Here is a 19,995-nt window from a genome sequence, read left to right on the forward strand (position 1 = left end):
GTTGGCAGGGGCTGGGGAGGGAGAGAAGGAAGAAAAGAGGCTGACATCACATGGGAAGGTGGACTTCTTGAGGGCAGACTTTGTCTCCTTTGACATTGTACCTCGAGCCAGCTGCATTCAAGTGTGCGTGAACCCTTCCTTGGTTCACAGGATGGAAAATGGAAATGATGATAGAGTGCAACATTGTCTATAACAGGATGCAACAGCTGTGCATATAAAAAAACACAATATCCTAGATATAGGTAGTACATTTCCTCTAAATACATTAGAGAAGTCTGATTTTAGTTTTAAAATAATAATTTCACAGCATTTTATTTTAATGTATACCAAATATTATGGTAGTTGAACCTTGCTCTTTGTTCTAGGGCCAGTATATAAATATTTACATTATGGTCAAGAACTTTATAGAGAGAATTTAAAAGTGTAGCTATATCACTTTTAAAATTTGTTTCCAATTTTCCTCCAAGGGAAGAATTAATGGAACCTTAAAGCTTTTGGGGGGAGTGTAGGAAAAGTTAATATTTAAAAATTGAGAAAAGGATGGGGGTTAAGGAAGAGGATGGTAAGGAAAACTTCCCCTAAGCAGGGTCAATATATGATGTATTATAACAATAACAGCTGCTATGAACTAACATTTATTGCATACTTACCATGTGTCAGGCATTGTTCTTTAAAATTTATGTTTTTCACATATTAACTCATTTAATACAACCCTTTTTATAACAGGAGTGTACTGTGCATACTGTCTTAAAGCCTGTTTTGCTGTCATTTAACATACTGTAGACACCTTTATATGCCAGTAATTATAGATTGGTATAATTTTTAATTGCTTCTTGAAGTACCATTATTCAGCTATCACGATGATCTTATTGTTGGTCATTAAGATTGCTACCAGCTTTTCAGGTCTTTCACATATGGATCCACTGAACATTCTTAAAATTACCCTATTTGCCCAAAAATTATGCCTCAGGAAAGAGGGAGTTGCTTTACCTTCAGGTCTTTACATAATGTATAGAATTCTCTCAGTGAGTTCATTATGATGTACAAAGTATTGTAATCCAGACTTCATAATTATTCCAGGGACATGACTTCAAGATTGCATATGTTGGGGGTGTATCCTACCCAAGACTTTTTTTTAAAATTAATTAATTTTATTTATTTATTTATTTTGGCTGTGTTGGGTCTTTGTTGCTGCGTGCGGGTTTTCTCTAGTTGCGGCGAGCAGGGGCTACTCTTCATTGCAGTGCACGGGCTTCTCATTGCAGTGGCTTCTCTTGTCATGGAGCACGGGCTCTAGGTGCGTGGGCTTCAGTAGTTGTGGCATGAGGGCTCAGTAGTTGTGGCTCGCGGGCTCTAGAGCACAGGCTCAGTAGTTGTGACTTGTGGGCTTAGTTGCTGCGCAGCATGTGGGATGTTCCTGGACCAGGGATCGAACCTGTGTCCCCTGTATTGGCAGGCGGATTCCTAACCACTGCGCCAACAGGGAGGTCCCTATATAGCATTCTTGAAATGACAAAATTATGGAGATGGAGAACACTCTTGGTTACCAGAGGCTAGGAAGGGGGGAGAGGAGGGAGGTGGCTGAGGATGTAAAGGGTAGCATGAGAGTCCCTGTGATGGAACTGATCTGTGTCCTAGCCCTACTAGTGCTCTTGCACATGTACACATGTTAAGATTGCACGGAGCTAAACACACAGACACACAACTACACACAACTGAGTGCATGTAAAACTGGTGAAATTTGAATAATGTGGTTGAATTGTATCAGAGTCAATTTCCTGGTAGTGATATTGTGCTGTAATTATATTGGAGGATATATATTGGGGGTATGTTGGGTCTCTATTATTTTTTATAGCTGCATATGAATCTACAGTTATCTTTAAAAGTTTCTTAAAAAGTGAAGTTGTTTGATGAGGTGTGAGAGTGGAAGAAAGCAATTTTTCTAATTTAATATAAAAAAATGTAAATTTTTGGTGGTAACCAAATTTAGTGCACTAAATTTTAAGTAGGCATTTAATTATTTCACCTACACTTCTGTATATTTAAATCAGTCCCAAGCTTGTTTTTGTTTTTTAAATTGGGGTATAGTTGCTTTACAATGTTGTGTTAATTTCTGCTATACAATGAAGTGAATCAACTATATGTGTACATATATTCCCTCCCTCTTGGACTTCCCTCCCACACTCCCCCATCCCACCCATCTAGGTCACCACAGAGCACCAAACTGAGCTCCCTGCACCATATAGCAGGTTCCCACTAGCTATCTGTTTTACACATGGTGTATATGTCAATCCCAATCTCCCAATTCATCCCCCCCTCGCTCCCCCCGCCATGTCCACACGTGTGTTCCCTACATCTGCATCTCTATTCCAAGCTTGTTTTTTTTTTTTTTTTTGCGGTACGCGGGCCTCTCACTGCTGTGGCCTCTCCCGTTGCGGAGCACAGGCTCCGGACGCGCAGGCTCAGCGGCCACGGCTCACGGGCCCAGCCGCTCCGCGGCATGCGGGATCTTCCTGGACCGGGGCACGAACCCGCGTCCCCTGCATCGGCAGGCGGACTCTTAACCACTGCGCCACCAGGGAAGCCCCAAGCTTGTTTTTTAATCTACTTACTGGAAAAGCTTGGCAGTACCTGGTATTGGGGTCATCTTTCCTTTGGGCGTCCATGGCCAATGTTTGCGTGTGAGTGTGGGCATCTCTTCTTTGGGAAAGCAAGGTTAGGTGCCAGTGGGGCTTTGTGCTGTGTCTGGTTCTCCCTCTGGCTTCCCTACAAGCTCTGAGGGTGTAAAACTTGTCTTTTCTGTTCACTGGTGGGTTCCCAGGGTTTAGTACTGTGTCTGGAACATAATCAAAGCTCAGTAGATATTGGGTGAGTCAAAATCATACCTTTCCAAATATTGCTACTGTTTCTTCACAGATAGGAAGAAAGCTTATAGGACTTAAACACAGGAAAAAATCTAAATACTAAAATAAGTGAAAATTACTTGCAGATAACTAGAAATGATAATGTGTCATTAAGAAAAGGAAGGGGCTTCCCTGGTGGCGCAGTGGTTGAGAGTCCGCCTGCCGATGCAGGGGACACGGGTTCGTGCCTGGGTCTGGAAGGATCCCACATGCCACGGAGCGGCTGGGCCTGTGAGCCGTGGCCGCTGGGCCTGCGCGTCCGGAGCCTGTGCTCCGCAGCGGGAGAGGCCACAACAGTGAGAGGCCCGCGTACCGCAAAAAAAAAAAAAAAAAAAAAAAAAAAAGGAAGAGTTTTCTTATGATATTAAAATCATCAATGGAAAAGAATATTAAAAAGTAATGTATATATGTAAAAAAATCATCTTATGACTTTAAAATTTTATGAAAGGAGATTTGGGGAGGAAGTCTTTGCAGATACTCTTGATCTCTGGTCTCTGTCAACTCCCTGTTGAACTGGTAAACATTCCAGTAACACACGTGGTGATGGCAGAGCACATGGGGTTAACTGGCGCTCTGAGTTGCTACAGCTTCTTAAGTATTTTGAAGATACCTTTTAAAATATAAAAAGAGAACTTTTAGGAACCCATCCTACAGAAATGAATAGCACTGATATGAAGTGTAAGTATTGTTTGCATTGACAAAGAATGAGAAACAACCTGGGTGTCTGCCTGTGAGCAGGTGAATGATTTGTCCATCAATCCCAGGGAATAGTATGAATCTGCTAGAGAGAATGCTTTAATTATATACTCTTTAACCTGGAAAGATATTCATGATATATTAAGAGAAAAAAGCCAGTTTCATAATGTGATCCCTTTTTAATAAAAATGTAAAGGTGGTGGGAACCTTAAGGTAGGTATGGGTCTACCTGTACTGTATGCCCATATTGAAGGTATCCAGTGGGTGCACACCCAACCTTGAACATTGGTCACTTCTACTAGCAGAGTGGAGGGCAGAGGAGAGCTGCTAGCTTTTTTTTTTGACTTGTTACATGTATTATGTAAAAAGCAAAAAAAAAAAAAAAGAAAAAATTAAAAGGCCTATAAAATTCTTTTCCTTTGAAAAGAAAACAGGATAGTGTGAAATCATGTTGGGAGCCATAGAAGGACCAAAAGGAGTAATTCATGGAGTGGTTTTGTTATTTCCCGTGGTAAGGGAGTGGTTTTGTTGACTTGCTATGTGCATCTGCCATTTTATTTTCCTTGCTTTCTTTTAATAAAATTGATTTTTATTTTAGTTATTTTTTATAATTTTTCCTTTTTATTTTATCATTATTATTATTATGTATTTTTTGGCCACACCACATGGCATGTGGGATCTTCCCTGACCAGGGATGGAACCCGTGCCCCCTGCATTGGGAGCGTGGAGTCTTAACCACTGGACTGCTAGGAAAGTCCTAAAATTTATTTTTATATTTTCATCATTTTTGACCATTGTTTCCTTGATTGTCATTATAAAAGTGTGCTTGAGTTTTTCCATAGTAAAGGATGTTCTCTTTAAATCTTCCTTCTCTTTCTGATTTATTAATATGATTGTTCAACTTTCTTTAGCTTGAAGATGATATTATTGTCAAGCAGAATTACTTTAACACCATAAAAAATTTTGCACTTCAACTTTCTTCTGAGGAATGGATGATACTTGAGTTCTCCCAGCTGGGCTTCATTGGTAAGAAAAGTTTTAGATTTATTTACTTTTCAGAAATAACTGTGACTTAGAATCTTAGACTATTTTTTTTTTTTACCTTAAAGTTGTCTTTTTTCCTCTGGAAATGGATTGCTTTTGAGAAAATTTAATTTCGGTAAACTTCTGTGTATAAAATGTTGAAAGTCAACCCAAAATAGTATTTGGAGAGTTCTAAGATGGTAATATTTACTCTGGAGTTCTGCAAGGCAGCCCTGCTGGCTTTTCATGTCCACAGAGAGCCAACCACTGTCCTGGGGAGCATGTCTGGTTCCTTCTCGGACACTTCGAGTTCCTGTTTTAAAGCCCAGAGCTTTTGCGAGATTGGGGTTCTTTTAAGAAGAGTCCTGCACTAGTGGTTTTCTAATAGGAATTCCTGGTATTTGACATAGTACATGAAGTTCTTGTTCAGTCATTAGTTTGTATTCATGTGTTGCTTTCAGGGACTAGTAAGGGTACTTATTTTTAAAGTTTTTTTTCATTAAAATTCCTAAAGTATCCAACTAAAGAGAATATGTTTAAAGTTGAAGGTTGAAGGAAATTTATAGGTCTTAAAAAACACCCCAGACAGTAACATTTCGCTGCCTCTAATGCTTTAAATCTGTAAGTATTAGAGGCTGGGGCTTTGATCTTGTTGATCATTTATCTCAAAACTTAATTTAAGACTCAAAAAACATCTTTATTTGTAAAGGTTTCAGTGAAGACAAAATCAGGAGTCCTTGTTTTTGCTTGTATTGATTTAGTTAAATTTTTTTTTTTTTTACTTAAACCTCTAAGTCCCTTTTTTATGGGAAGAATTTTAATAAGACATGAAGGAAAAATCTCCAGCTTGCTTCTTGAATCCTTTGAGCTAGTAGTTGTATGATAGACTTTGTAATGGAGAAAGTTAGGAGTTCAGTACCTACTTCTGTTTATACTCAGGTGACAACTAAACTTAGCTAAAGCAAGTTTGCTTTTGATAAGACAGGTGGGGAAATTATTGATAATGATTTATAGTTGAAAGCACAAGCTTTCGTGTATTTGTTGTACGGATTTCACTCATTTAAGCTGTTTTGTTGCTTGGCTTCTTTATTACAGTTACTGATTGGGAATATCTTTTCAGGTAAAATGTTTCAAGCGCCAGACCTCACTCTGATTGTGGAATTCATATTTATGTTCTATAAGGAGAAACCCATTGATTGGCTCTTGGACCATATTCTGTGGGTGAAAGTCTGCAACCCTGAAAAAGATGCAGTAAGTTAATTTCTTATGCGGGTAGAAGAGGCTTCTTTTATGTTTTTAGTGAAAGTGATGACTCTTAGGGAACCAGATGTTGTAAACGAACAGTTAAATAGGTAGCTGAAAGAAAACAGTGTTTCCACTTACCAGTGTAAGTGCTTGCCTTCTTTCTAGAACTACAAGAAGTTCCTGTTCTGGAGGGACTTTTAAGTCAGTGAAGCACACCTTTCTTTAAATTGCTGAGGAATGTTTATTGTGTCTTGAGGCTCTGGTGTTTCCTTGCTGTTGGCCATATCTGTCCTGTGTCAGGGGGGAGTTGTTTTGGTTTTCTTCACATCCTCTGTCAGCTTTCTTTTTTCAAATACTTTGGGGACAATATCGGACCCCAGCACAACTGCATATAAGGAATAGAATGGAGGTCATATTTTATACCAAAACAATGACAAGTCAAAAGTGTACCTTTTTTGTATTGTGTTACTTGTAAGAAGCCAATGTTCATGCTGATATGCTGACCTTTGGGATGTTGGTGACAGGGTAAGTCAGTAAACAATGATTTTTGCTTGGACTATTCAAATATTAAGTTATCTCCATTGAAATCTTATTGTAGAAAGTAAATTAATATGTTTTTCTTGTCTAATTTGAATTGTATCTCTGGAAAAATTTTTTAAATTATTGGCTGTAAGCATAAATAAAATATGAATACACATTCTTAAAAATGAATGAGTCACTTTGACATGTAATAACAAGGAAATCTTTATTATAAGCATATGTCATTATAGTGTTGACTTATTCTCACAAATAAACATTTAATTTGATTTCATGACCTTATGTTCCCTAGAACAGTTTGATCATCCTATCTGCCAGTTAGCTTTTAGGACACCCTCTTCAGGTGTCTGTAAGCTATTGCTTTCTCTCTCTTTTAAAAATAACCACTTTCTTAGAGCAAATCACGGTGTGTAGCGAAATAGCAGAGTACCAGCTTTCCAAAAATGACTGAACATATAAATCGATTCGATCAACTCATTTTTATGATGTAAGCCCTTACCTGTATTTTCTTTGTGATTTACAGGAATTTTTATTGTAGGACACAGAACAATTCATGTCATCTTTACATTTGTACAACACACTTGCCTTTAATTGGTCCTGTGCAATTTTATCTAATATGGTGGTTAGGTTCTTAAGTGAGCTTGTGAGGTGAAAATCTCTGAAAGTAAAAATTAAAACCATGAAGATACATTCTTCCACCCGTCTTTCTATGGCCTGTAATTTTTCAGCTGCTTCCACTAGGATGTCACGGAAGCTGTCACCACATACTTGCTGGCTCTAGAATCACATCCCTTTGACAGTGGTCTAGGAGACCCTTCCATTCACACTTATTTCACTGAGCATAATACCCTCAAACTTCATCCATGTTGTTGCAAATGGAAAGATTTCATCTTTTTTATGTTTGAGTAGTATTTCTCTGTGTGTGTGTGTGTGTGTGTGTGTGTGTGTGTGTGTACGTGTACACAGCACACCTTTATCCATTCATCCGTTGATGGGCACTTAGGTTGTTTCCATATCGTGGCTATTGTAAATAATGTTGTGATGAACATAGGGGTGCGTGTGTCTTTTCTGATTAGTGTTTTCGTGTTCCTTGGATAAATACCCAGAAGTGGGATTGATGGGTCATATGGTACTTCCTAGTTTTTTGAGGAATCTCCATACTGTTTTCCACAGTGGCTGTACCAGTTTACATTCCCACCAATAGTACCAAGCAAAAACAAACACGTAGTTACAAGAACAGAGTAGTGGTTACCAGACGGGACGGGGCAGGGGTTGAGTGGCGGGGTGAAATGGGTAAAGGGGGTCAACTGTATGGTGATGGATGGAAACTGACTTGGTGGTGAGAACACTGTAGTGTATACAGAAGTAGAAGTATAATGTGTATTTGAAACTTATATAATGTTATAAACCAATGTTACTTTAAAAAAAACAAAAAAGCATTCACACATTCTTCCAAAGGTTTATGGACCTGCTTTGACTCTTCGGGCCCGAATGTGTCATTCGTTGCGTGTGTGTTGAGTGGCGGGCTCGGTCTCAGGCACTGCTGCTTCTCATCCTCTCTCGCCTCCACCGTCCCACCTCCCCTCTCCTCGCTCCTCCCCTGTCCTCTCCCTCCCTTACCTTCCCTCTCCTTCCACTTGAGTGTCTTATTTGTGTGAATAAAATATACAATTTCACCTCTACTCTCCTGTTAGCAATAATGCTAATGAAGTAAACCTCTTGAGAAAAATTAGGCATTTTAACACCCAGGAGGTCTTTCAAAGTGGAAATGTCTTATACATTTGTCTTTTTCAGTATGTTCTGGGCCCAAAACTTATACAAGTCATTGAAAATGGAAAGGGTTTATAAAAGCATGACAAGGTAGCCATGGCTGTTCTGAAGCACTGAGCTAACGAATGCACGAGAGTCCTGCCAGGGCTGTAGGTCCCACACGTCATGATCACACGAGAGCAGGTTATAATCGAAAATATGGGCCATGGGGCACTTAGAGCTGAAACATAGGTGTCTCCCAACTGTGCTGAGTTGGATTTGTCTGGTTTTTTTTTTTTTGTGGTACGCGGGCCTCTCACTGCTGCGGCCTCTCCCGTTGCGGAGCACAGGCTCCGGACGCGCAGGCTCAGTGGCCATGGCTCACGGGCGCAGCCGCTCCGTGGCATGTGGGATCTTCCCGGACCGGGGCACGAACCCGCGTCCCCTGCATCGGCAGGCGGGCTCCCAACCACTGCGCCACCGGGGAAGCCCGATTTGTCTGTTTTGATGTTGTGTCCTTGCTTGTAGTCCACTTGCTGGCTCACATTTTCAGATTGCTTTCATGCAACAAAATGTGCTTTTTCTTATCTGCAAATTCTTCATTATATTATCCAATTAAAGGTATTTTGTGTATTTGAACCAAACCTCTAGAGTTTGTGCATTTTAACATTAAAAGTCAAATCTATATTGACCTATTTTGAAAGGTAGTTGAAATTAAATCCTTAACTCTTCCCTTGGAAGTGCTTATTTTTAATTTCCGCATCGTGTCTGTTTATCAGGTAGGTAGCAAATCTATTAATGCCTCAAAGAGGACCCTAAAGAAACACGACTTGGAATTATGAGATGAAGCTGGATTTTCTTTTCAATATTTACCCTTCTGAAGGGCTTCTCATCTTTCAGAGGAGGACAAGATTTCACTTTATAATGTAACACTAACATTCCCGTTTAATATTTAGAAACATTGTGATCGACAGAAAGCAAATCTGCGGATTCGCTTCAGACCTTCTCTTTTCCAACATGTTGGTCTGCATTCTTCACTAACAGGAAAAATTCAGAAACTCACGGTTGGTGATTTAATTTTATTTTTCTCATGCACAGACAATTTGTTATCTACTGTATAATCCTTGTTCTTCTAAAGTATAAATGAGCCGTATGTTGTTAATATGTCTTTCCTCCTAGGATAAAGATTACATGAAACCATTACTTCTTAAGATCCATGTAAACCCCCCTGCAGAGGTATCTACTTCTCTGAAGGTCTACCAAGGACATACACTGGAGAAAACTTATATGGGGGAGGATTTCTTCTGGGCTATAACTCCAGTAGCTGGAGACTACATCCTGTTTAAATTTGACAAGCCAGTCAATGTGGAAAGGTAGGTCATTACTGAAATATAATTTGGTCTTACAATTCAGACCTCTTATTCATAATGTGATCTATGATGGAATTTTTGGTGTCTGTCACACATGTGAGCAGTCAATGAGTCCTACATGTTGGATTATAAAATACACTTTGTGTAACTCAGTGACAGTATGGGTATGTTGCTTACAGATATAATACCAGCATTTAGTATGTTTGATAAATTCTATTGGTATTTCTGAATGTATATTTAGTATAGATTTTTAATACTTTTATGGAGAACTCTCCCTCAGAATCCCAAATTAGTTTTCACGTCCTTATGCTAGAATATCCCTTAAGATTTGGTTGCAAGCTAGTGGATGGCCCAGCAATTTGGTTGAAATGATGAATTTGACAGACTATGACTATTCCTATTCAGTGCTTTTGCAAGTGCTGGAAGTGCAAGTGCTTTTAGTACACCGTGGAAGAATTTAAAACCCTTTTTATGTGTTTCAGCATTTCTGTTCACTTGACAAAATTTGGGACTTTTTCTCCCCATTTTTTACTTAACAGTCACAATTCCTTCCATCTTTCCTCAGTTTTGGGTATGTTCCCCAGACTCTCTGTGGCATACTTCCATGTAATCCCCAGAATGTGATGTTATGTCTTCTCCTTTGAAGGCCATCTGGTTTTTAGAACCTGCCAAAAATAATTTGGAATAATTCTGTTTAAGGTGGTCAAAAACAATGCATAGCTATATGTAATGCTATTAATTTTCTTTTACTCTAAACTGATTCTAAACTGATTCTAAACTGGTTCTAAACTGATTCTAAACTGGAATCAGTTTAGATTCCAGTAAACAGTTACTGGAATATTACTGGAATAATTATGTTTAAGGTGGTCAAAAACAATGCATAGCTATATGTAATGCTATTAATTTTCTTTTACTCTAAACTGATTCTAAACTGGAATCAGTTTAGATTCCAGTAAACAGTTACTCTAAACTGATTCTAAAAAGGAATTTAAGTGTAAAAACGTTATAACCAATGGGAAGATCACTGGCAAGACATATTAGAATACTTTTGAGTAATATTTTGCACTTATATGAGTATATAATATTGGTTTTGTTGTTATTTAATGTTCATTTTTATACTATGTAGTGGAATTCTGCTCTGTGAGGTATTGTTCACCACACTTGAGTCCTCATAGAATTAGAAATAGCACTCTTCTTTCACTTCAACAAGAATAGCCTCAAACCACATTTATGGGTTTATTTTTAGGAAATAAAAATAATTCCATCAAAGAATCTACTAAAGAGCTCATATATTCGAGATCAAACTTAGTAACAACAAATATATTTACAATAAACCTCTGTAAAATGATATTTATAATGCCCCTACTGAGGGCACTTTTCTAGCGAAACACAGTTCTTCTAAAGTGACAGTATATGTGAATTTTCTTGGAGTCCATGCACAGACCCACCCTTCCTAGGACAGAGAAAAGGGATCATTTGATTTTCACCATAACTTATTTGCTGAGAGGGGAAAAAGCAGAAGTTGTATTTATTAATACAGAAGTGAAGTGTTAGGAAAAAAATTCTCTGTGTAACATACGTATGTGTTCATTATACAAAAATTTTAAGGTGTGAAGAATGAGGAAAACAATCATAACCCCAAGGATACCATTATGACCATATTGACACTTTTATTTTCTTGGTAACTGTGTGCACTTTCTACTTTGAGATCGTGGTCTACATGTAATTTTATATCATATATTATCCAATATACTCTGTCACAAGTGATTCACAAGCATTTTAATGGCTGCATCAACAGCAACAAAACACTGTCATCTTTTTTTTTTTTTGTCAAGTACATTATTGTTATGCAGCAAACATGCCCCTCTGATAGAGGAGCTATTGCATCCCCCTTAGGTTTTAATTTCCCTGCAACTCTTCAGGACATATGATGTGCAGTCACTACAGACTTTAGCGTCGTCAACCTTATTTTGAGGTAAGGCCCCCTTCTGAACCTTTGTGGAGGATAGTCTGACTATATTTTTATGTTTGTCTTTTCAGTTATTTGTTCCATAGTGGCAACCAGGAACATCCAGGGGATATTCTGCTCAACACAACTGTAGAAGTTTTGCCTTTGAAGGTATGACTATTTTTTCTCCTAAATTTTCCTTGAGAACTAATATTAATAGACCTGATTTGAGGCTCTTCCTGTTTAAGAAATTCTCATGATGGCAGGACCTTAGTGGTGAGTAATACCAACTTCTTTTGGCAATATGGAACACCTGGTATATTGTCCCGTTTGCCTTCCTAGAAAGAGCCTTTATTTTGTTTCCTGTTGGAAAGTAACTTGGACATTTGTACTGGGAAAATAAATGAGTCATTATTTTACTTTAATGTTTACTTGCTGTTTGTATTTTGAGTCCCAAAATACCATGCAGTTTTAATGCCTGTTGAATAATGTAGAAAGTTAATTTATTGGTCTCTAAGGAATGCTTAATTTCTTTCAAGGTAACACACAGTTCTTTACTTCTGTATATTTTTAATAGAAAACAGCATTCTATTAAATTGATTTAAACTGGAAATTAATTAAAATTAAAAATTTCTAGCCAACAGTATATTATATACAGATTCAGATAGAGCACTTATACTGATTGATAAACCTTTTAAGGTTCAAGACTGACATGGCACTTTCTCTTTTCAGAGATAGCTGTGCCACAGATGCCACTTTTATATTTATTAAGATATATTAATAACCTAGATTTGTTTTAAATAGAAGTAATTATTTATAAGATGTTTTTGTTCTATTTTAGAGTGAAGGTTTGGAAATCAGCAAAGAAACCAAAGACAAACGATTAGGAGATGGTTATTTCAGAATAGGTAATACCTACTTGAAACTAGTAAAATGTCCTTTACTTTTTTGGACTTAGTCCTGAAGTAATTTTAAGTTCTTTTCAGATATTAAGCAGCTTCAGGATTATAAATACCAGTGTACTCTTTTCTTTGTTCTCTGTGTTCTAGTACATACTTTTATTATTATCTTGACCCAACTAGGGTTTCAGATCAAAGGTTCATTTCCTGGTTCCTCTTGCTCTCTGCATCTGCTGCTTCACTGTTGTCGCTGGTAGATAATCCGCCTTCAAGCTGCCTCCTGCAGTCTCGTACTGGATGATCTCAGCTGACTGCTCTCATGATCCCAGCAATATCCGTACGCCAGAATCTGAGCCTTTAGCCCTGCCTCCCTCCTGAGCTTTAGATCTGTACTGAGATGCCAGCTGACAAACTAGGTGGGGGCCACGTAGCCATCTACCCGGAGCGTCTGTAATATGGACATTTATTTCGTCATTGGTCACCATGGTTTGTGCTGTCACGATTCATCTAGCTGCCTGAGTCTAACCTTGGGAGGAACTCTGAAACCCCGCACCCACCTTCACTGTCCATTAGCATAAAATGTCTATTTGTGTCTGAATGTGCATTCACCCTACTGCAGCGATACTCTGCCTCTGTTTCCCAGCCAGTCCACCGAGCCACTGTAGCTCCCTTGCCAAAACCTAAATGCTGTATTAACCTGGCTGAAATACCTTAATGACCTTCTGTGATCAGATTCCTTAGCTCCCACCCACTTTCGTATCTTGTTACTTTCCTCTTATGCTTCATCTCTCCAGTCCTGAGATGTGTTCCTCTAATGCCCTGTGCTCCCAGCCGTGTCTCTGTCCACTTTCCCCACCTGAAACGATGGATTGGTATTTCTCCTCCTGATGAATACGTTCTCATCCTTTATTAACAAGCTCTCCTTGGCTCTTCTTACCACAGTGCATGCACCTCTTCTGTGTAATCACGTTTCGTAGCTCAGTTCTGTGCGCTCACTGTGGAAGGGGGAGGGGGCTTTGTTGCTCAAGCACTCCTGTGATTAACGTAGGACCTGTCCTTTGATGGACATCAACTCAGTGGATGATTATATATTTTCTTTTCACTTAAATTAATACTTTTCCTAGTGGTAGGCAGAAGAGATTATTGGGCAATTCATATTGTAGGTATACAGGACAGAGGCATTCTTATAACTCTCTCAAGCAGTTTTACGTTCGGTGAATGTCATTCAGTGTTTGCTACAAGGCTTGTACAATCACCCTGACTAATTTCTGTATAGCTTAGTGGATAGATGAGTTTAATTATTTTCATATTTGGGTTATATTTTAGCCCACCCTAGAAATGTTCATAAGATTAGCTGTGTATATGAGACATTTATTAACCCTATTACCTATGAGTTATTAAATTTCTGAGAATGTTGTGTTCTAGGTTATGAAAGTAGCATAGGAAATAGAGACATTTATATGATTGCAGTAATTTGAAGATAATGACCATCTAAAACATCAACTCATACATATTTAGAACTGGAAGAGAACTGATGGGTGATCAGACCTAGGACCTTGTGTAACAAAAGTGTGCATCAGAAACAAAAGCAGCTGATTTTTTTTTCAAGTTCATATAAAAAATTCTGCTCCCTTAAGAAGTATGCTTTAGCTGAATGGTGTGTGAGGGGCTCTGCAGACCTTTTTCTAGTGAGACAACCATAACTGGTGAAAGGTAGTTTTTTAGAAAAGTACAGCAAATAGAGAAACATTAACTTGTAAAGTCTGAATCTCAGTAACAGCATTAAGAGTCTGTGGCATTGGAGCCCTGACTCGCTCATTACCCACGCTGGCCAAGCTCAGTGACTCAGAAGCTCTACTCTGCATGTCCAGCCAAAAATACGGACTCCCTCTCCCACCAGCCCCCACTCCAGGGCTGCGGTATCTCACCAGAAAGGGCAGGCCACCAGCATCTGTCACCTCCCCAGCTCCCTGTTGCAGAAGCTCTGTTGCAGACATGAGCAGCTTAGAAATCTGAGGCTCCTTTCCTCCACCTAATTTCCATTCATCGGGCGAACCTTTGCTGCAGGGACGGCAGGGTGAGAGTCCTTGGCCCTGATCACCTCCCCCAGCCCACTGGTCCCCGCACACTGGGAGAGGTCAGCCAGGACACGGAGGGCTGCTGCTACAACCCAGTGCTCTGCTTGTAAAGCAGGGGTGTCACTTTAGCTGGGAGGTGGGCTGCTGTCCCTGCCAGGGGTCCTGAGCAGTGGTGCAGAGATTTTCTCCAGGGGAGAGGCAGGCCATCAGAGAGCTCTGTAGCGCACCCTAAGGGGACTGCCTTACCTGAAACAGAACTTGGGGAAGTTCAAGCCCAAGGGCGCTGTGGAACATGATGGAGATTTTGGTGGTAAACAGTTAGGAGGAGACTGGTAGCTACCTACATTCAAGCTAAACTGTAGCCCATCCAGAAGTTTGACAGAGAGAACCAGAGAAAGAGGTAGCTAATAAGAGCCCTCTTGGGTGGGACAAGCCACAAAGGCTGGTGCTACAAAGGGGCCTGGGTTCAATAGGATCAGACTGTGCAGCAACTTATGCCCAAAGGCATTGTGGGAAACAGTAGACACCCAGCTGGCAGTTAGCAGAGACCTGATGGGTGAAGGTGGGGTTGGCGGGATGGTAACTAAGGACAGTCCTGTGAAAGAAATACCACATTTATTAGTAGGTTAAAATTATGAGACAGCAGAAGAAGAGCCTTTCACAGAGAAACACTGGAAGAAGGAATGGACCACCGTCTGGGTAGCAGAAGGGCGTCCACGGAGGGCATGACCTTGGAAGTCCCTCCTAATGTTAGGGTTTGGGGATTCCAGTCACTCTTTAGTCATTTCCTCCTTCATTTTCCCCTTCTTTTTTATCTTTTAATGCTTACCTACCAGACCACTGGGTTAAGGACAAAAGTTAAATTTGTTGTTTGGAAAGTTAATACATGTACATGGTACCAAATACAAATTTAAGAGGGTAAACTTGTCTCCTTCCCTCTTCTTTCCCCTCCTACCCGGTGCTTCCCAGAGGCAATTGCTATAATGATTTGTATTCTTCTAGAAGTATCTACTCTAAAAATATTTTAGTATATTCTTCGAAAACACACAATCACACATAGATGGTAACATACTCTACAACCTTGTTCTACATCTTGTTTTTTCACTGAACAAAATACATATGTGCGTATGGAAGATGAACATTTTTTAAAAATTGTAAATATTTCAGATGCACAAAAAGATACAACTAATAATGTAATGAATATCAGTGTATGCCGCTTAAGATTTGCCAGTTCAGTTGCTCTTCCCTAATTATCTTCTTTCCCCACCCACCCAAGGGTAACTACTATCCTAAATTTTGTGGTTATCATTTCCATATATGCTTTCACTACATATGTGTGATATATCCCTGAATAATGCAGTCTTATTTTGCTTGTTTTGAAATTTGATATGAATGATGACATTCTGTAGTCTACAGTTTGCTTTTTTCTCTCACCATTGTGATATTCAACCATGTGGATGTGTGTATCTATGGCTTATTCATTTTCATTGCTGTATTGATCTCCATGGATGAATATATTGCTGTCTGTTCTGTTTGGTCATAAAGTGTGTTTCCATCTTTTTGCTGGCCTGAACACGTAGGCACATGTATGAGAGTTTCTCTACAATGTATTCTTAGGGATGGAAGTAAGTCACAACTCTATTATCTACAACTTTACTTCATTCTTTCTATTGTTTCTTCAGTCTTTTAATGGGCTGCCTAATATTCCCTTGTATTAGCATATTGTAATTAAATTAGCCAGTCTCCTAATCATGGGCACTTAGATTGTTCACAGTTTTTGCTGCAGTCTATATATGCTTTTTGCACATGTGAGAGTATATCTGCAGCATAAAATTGCTGGGTGAGAGTCTTTTAATGAGGCCAGTTATATAATTTGCTAATTATTTTTCTAATTAAATGAGCTCATCAGGTGATAGATTCAGATACATTATAAGTTAAAATGTTTCAAGTTCCACAGCATTTTTCAGCCCTGAATTCCCTTCCTAACTCAATATTAAATTATACTGTTTTTGTAGCATACATTCCCTACCCCAGTCTAGCACCAAATAAGGACATACTTTTATGAAATAAGTATTAATTTTTAAAATAAAAACATTACTTTGGCAGTTCATAAGTTGAATATTTCCTGTACAAATGAAAATGAACTTTCTCCAGTATGGTTTTTCAATTTGAATGTATCTTATCTTCCTATGAGCCTAGTCAATATATTTTAAGACTCTAGAATTGACACATAATTTAATGGTTAGCTAACGACAGCCCATGGGCCAAATGTGGCCCACTGCTTGTTTTCTAATAGCCTGTGAGTGAAGAATGTAGAAATTTTTTTCATTATTTTCATTTTTAAATGATTGAAAAAATAAAAAGAATAGTAATGTATTGTGACATGTAAAAACTAGAAAATATTCAAATTTCAGTGTCCATGAATAGAGTTTCTTTAACACAGCTATGCTCATTTGTTTACGTGTTGTCTGTGTGCTTTTATGCTACAACAGCAGAGATAAGTGAGCAGTTGCAAAAGAGATGGCGGTGGTGCTCTCAGTGCTTTGAATTGCTGCTTAGTGCACTACAAATAGCTTTGATGCATTATAATTTGACAGTGTTTAAAGTGCCACACACATAACTCTACTGTGACATTTAAAAAAAATTACCAGTGATTACCCTTCATGTCAAAACAGGAAGAGAAAAGTGGACTTTGAATGTTGTGCTTTTTAACACAGTGGAATATGGGTTGTTTTACAAAATTAGATGGTAGGTTATGTGGTTATGATGCAGTGACACAAGAGCTGTGCTAAAGAGTACGTTACCACTACTAAGCGCTCACAACAATATCCCCAACTCACAGGAAAGCAATCGTCAGAAAAATTAGAAGATTTAAAATATGATATCTCATCACTGAGAATTTCTTCACAAAAATAAAAGAGTCAAATGACACTGTAACCAAAGTTTGTTTCAAACTGGCTCATGTGTTAGCCAAGCAAGAAAACCATTTACCAATGATGAGTTAATTAAATCATGTTTAACTACAGCAGATATGTGTGCCCAGAAAATAAACTCATTTCGGACCATCAGGCTTTCAGCAATAACTATTGCTTGAGGAGTTGGGGACTTCGGGAACAATATCAGTAGTCAAAAAGCAATGCAAATTATTTGAGCAGTTTTCCTTGGCTCTTGGTGAGTTGACAGATATTACTGATACTGCCTAGTTGTTATTTGGAGTCAATGCCAGGTTTGAAGTGACTGAAGAATTGGTCTCTGTGAATAGTCTGTAGAGAACAAGTACAGGCAAGAATGTTTTCAAACCAGTTGAGAAAACACAAAGTTCATACAAACTGAAGTGGGATCTGCTAGGATGTTTTACAATGAATGGTGGTGAAAATATGTGTGGAGGAGAAGAAGGCTTAGATGGACAGATTTACAAAGCTTGCAACAATGTAACGTGTTTAAAGCCTATGGTTATGTTATTATTCATCAGCAGGTGCTTTACAGAGAGTATTTGAGTCTGTCGTGTATCATTAATTTATTGAACCAGTAGTGTTGCCAGTGAACTTTACTTACTCTCATTGACTTCATCAACATCAGTTCTGTGAATTTTTGTCAGAAATAAGAACTGAATATCCTGACTTGCCCTGCCACACAGCAGTTCTGGGGCTTAGCTAGCAGTGATAAAATTTTATTGTGGTTTTTTTTTTTTTTTGGTTTTGTTTTGTTTTAGCTCTGAAATAAGATTGAAAATTTTCCAAGTGAGAACTGCCCTCAACCACTATTATCTCTTTGAGAATTAGTTTTTGCTTCAGACTTGATAATGTTTCTTAATTCAACCTAAAAGTACAAGACAAAGCAGTGCTTATGTGCAAAACTTATATTGCATTCAGGTCACTTTGATGACTATTAATGTTATTTGAACTGCAAGTAATAATATCAAGCTAATTGAGGAGCTTCCCCCAACCTTTGATTGAAAGTGATTCATCTGCAATGTAATGATGAGGCAGATCATCAAAGAGAAGAATCTAATAGAATTTTACGCAGATACCTTCCAAGTCATGGACATGCTCCATTAAAATCATGTGCTTGTGGATTAATAACAATATTTGCAGTATCTAGGCTGTGTGAAAGGAAGCATTCAGGATAAAATACATCAAATCTCATTATAGATCCACATTAACAGATGAACATTTGCAATCGATTTCGATGATAAGGAACACTAACTTTGAATACCAGTTAATTTAAGTATTATCCCCCCATAAGGAATTACATGCTCCTTAGTATTAGCAGAAAAAAAAAACTTAGTTGTTATTACATTTTGAATTTCATCAATAAAAATTTTGTGAAAATTAGTTTTCTCTTTTTCTACACAAGTACCTGGATGATATTCTCAGATGCCCTCTTGACCCACAAATCCCCAAATATTTACTATCTGCCCTTTTTAGGAAGTTTGCCTATCCCTGGCTTAGAGCAGTGTGGCTCAGAACAAACCATTTTCCTGTCACTTTTTCAGTAGCATTTTTGTTTTGTTTTCTTGCTGTTTCCTCACAGCAAGAAAAATTGAGTACTGAGCATGTTCTCTTCTATAGAACTTCTTGGTCCTTATCCTTACAGGAGAGCTTCTTGAGCTTATCATTTATAATGGACTTTTATGTTGGAACTGCCTTGAGGAGGTATCACCTTTTAATTCCATCTAGATGTGACCTTGGAAACTGCTCAAGGCCAACAGTTGTGAGTCTAATTAAAGCACTGAAATTTGTTACTATTGCCTTAATCCTCAAAGTGATCAGACTGAAAGATGGTACAGAGTATATTTTGTAAGGTTTGTAAGTCACATTTTGCTAAAAACTTGTGTGTTAGTTGATGTAAGAACAAATATATTTGTTTTTTTTTAATTTGCAATAAGAAAATATATAGTTCTGCCTCTTTAAATAGGTTGCTTCTAATGTTTTTAAGCATATACTACTTCATGAAACGTTTAAAAGTTGAATAAAGGTAGAAAGAAGGAAAAATTTCACCCATGCTCTTTGTGTAAAAACATCCACTAGAAATATTTTGGTGTTTTCCTTCCCTGCTTTAAGTCAGTGAAAATTTATGTGTGCTTGTTTCAGTCTACCCAATGAGTGTTGATTTTTACTTTGAAGGGAAATTTGAGAATGGTGTTGCAGAAGGAATGGTGGATCCCAACCTAAACCCCATCTCAGCATTCCGACTTTCAGTTATTCAGAATTCTGCTGTTTGGGCCATTCTTAATGAGGTAAGACAATATATTAAATCAGTGAAACTGCTTAGCTTCTACATTTTTTACAGCATTTGGATTTCATAATTAAGACCTTTTTGGAATTGAAAACTGCCATTTCATGCTGTTCACTATCTTGTATTTCAGATTCATATTAAAAAAGTCACAAACTGACTATCTCCTAAGAAACCAACACATTTTTTCCCTGTGAATTTGTTGATTAAAGATGGCTGAGCATGTACCGTTTTTTGGTAACTTGAATTCTACCTCTTGTGAAATCTACTGTAGATAAGATGATTGTCATTTCCACTCGGAAAATGAATCTT

At 38.2% G+C, this 19,995-nt stretch overlaps 1 protein-coding gene across 2 annotated transcripts in view; it reads left to right on the forward strand.

Annotated features, from left to right (window-relative positions):
• Positions 1-19,952, forward strand: part of MGAT4A (alpha-1,3-mannosyl-glycoprotein 4-beta-N-acetylglucosaminyltransferase A) — a 108,643-nt gene extending 88,691 nt beyond the window's left edge. For both annotated transcript variants that reach the window (XM_060168829.1, XM_060168830.1), the window contains 8 exons: positions 4,511-4,625; positions 5,743-5,873; positions 9,110-9,217; positions 9,333-9,526; positions 11,564-11,642; positions 12,313-12,379; positions 19,575-19,687; positions 19,817-19,952. In XM_060168829.1, the coding sequence (XP_060024812.1) occupies positions 4,511-4,625; positions 5,743-5,873; positions 9,110-9,217; positions 9,333-9,526; positions 11,564-11,642; positions 12,313-12,379; positions 19,575-19,687; positions 19,817-19,843 (834 nt within the window). In that variant the 3' untranslated portion in view covers positions 19,844-19,952. The remainder of the gene's footprint in view (positions 1-4,510; positions 4,626-5,742; positions 5,874-9,109; positions 9,218-9,332; positions 9,527-11,563; positions 11,643-12,312; positions 12,380-19,574; positions 19,688-19,816) is intronic.
• The last annotated feature ends 43 nt before the right edge of the window (positions 19,953-19,995 follow it).

The sequence above is a fragment of the Lagenorhynchus albirostris genome, chromosome 13, assembly GCF_949774975.1.
Source record: "Lagenorhynchus albirostris chromosome 13, mLagAlb1.1, whole genome shotgun sequence".
In the NCBI taxonomy this organism is placed as follows: domain Eukaryota; kingdom Metazoa; phylum Chordata; class Mammalia; order Artiodactyla; family Delphinidae; genus Lagenorhynchus; species Lagenorhynchus albirostris.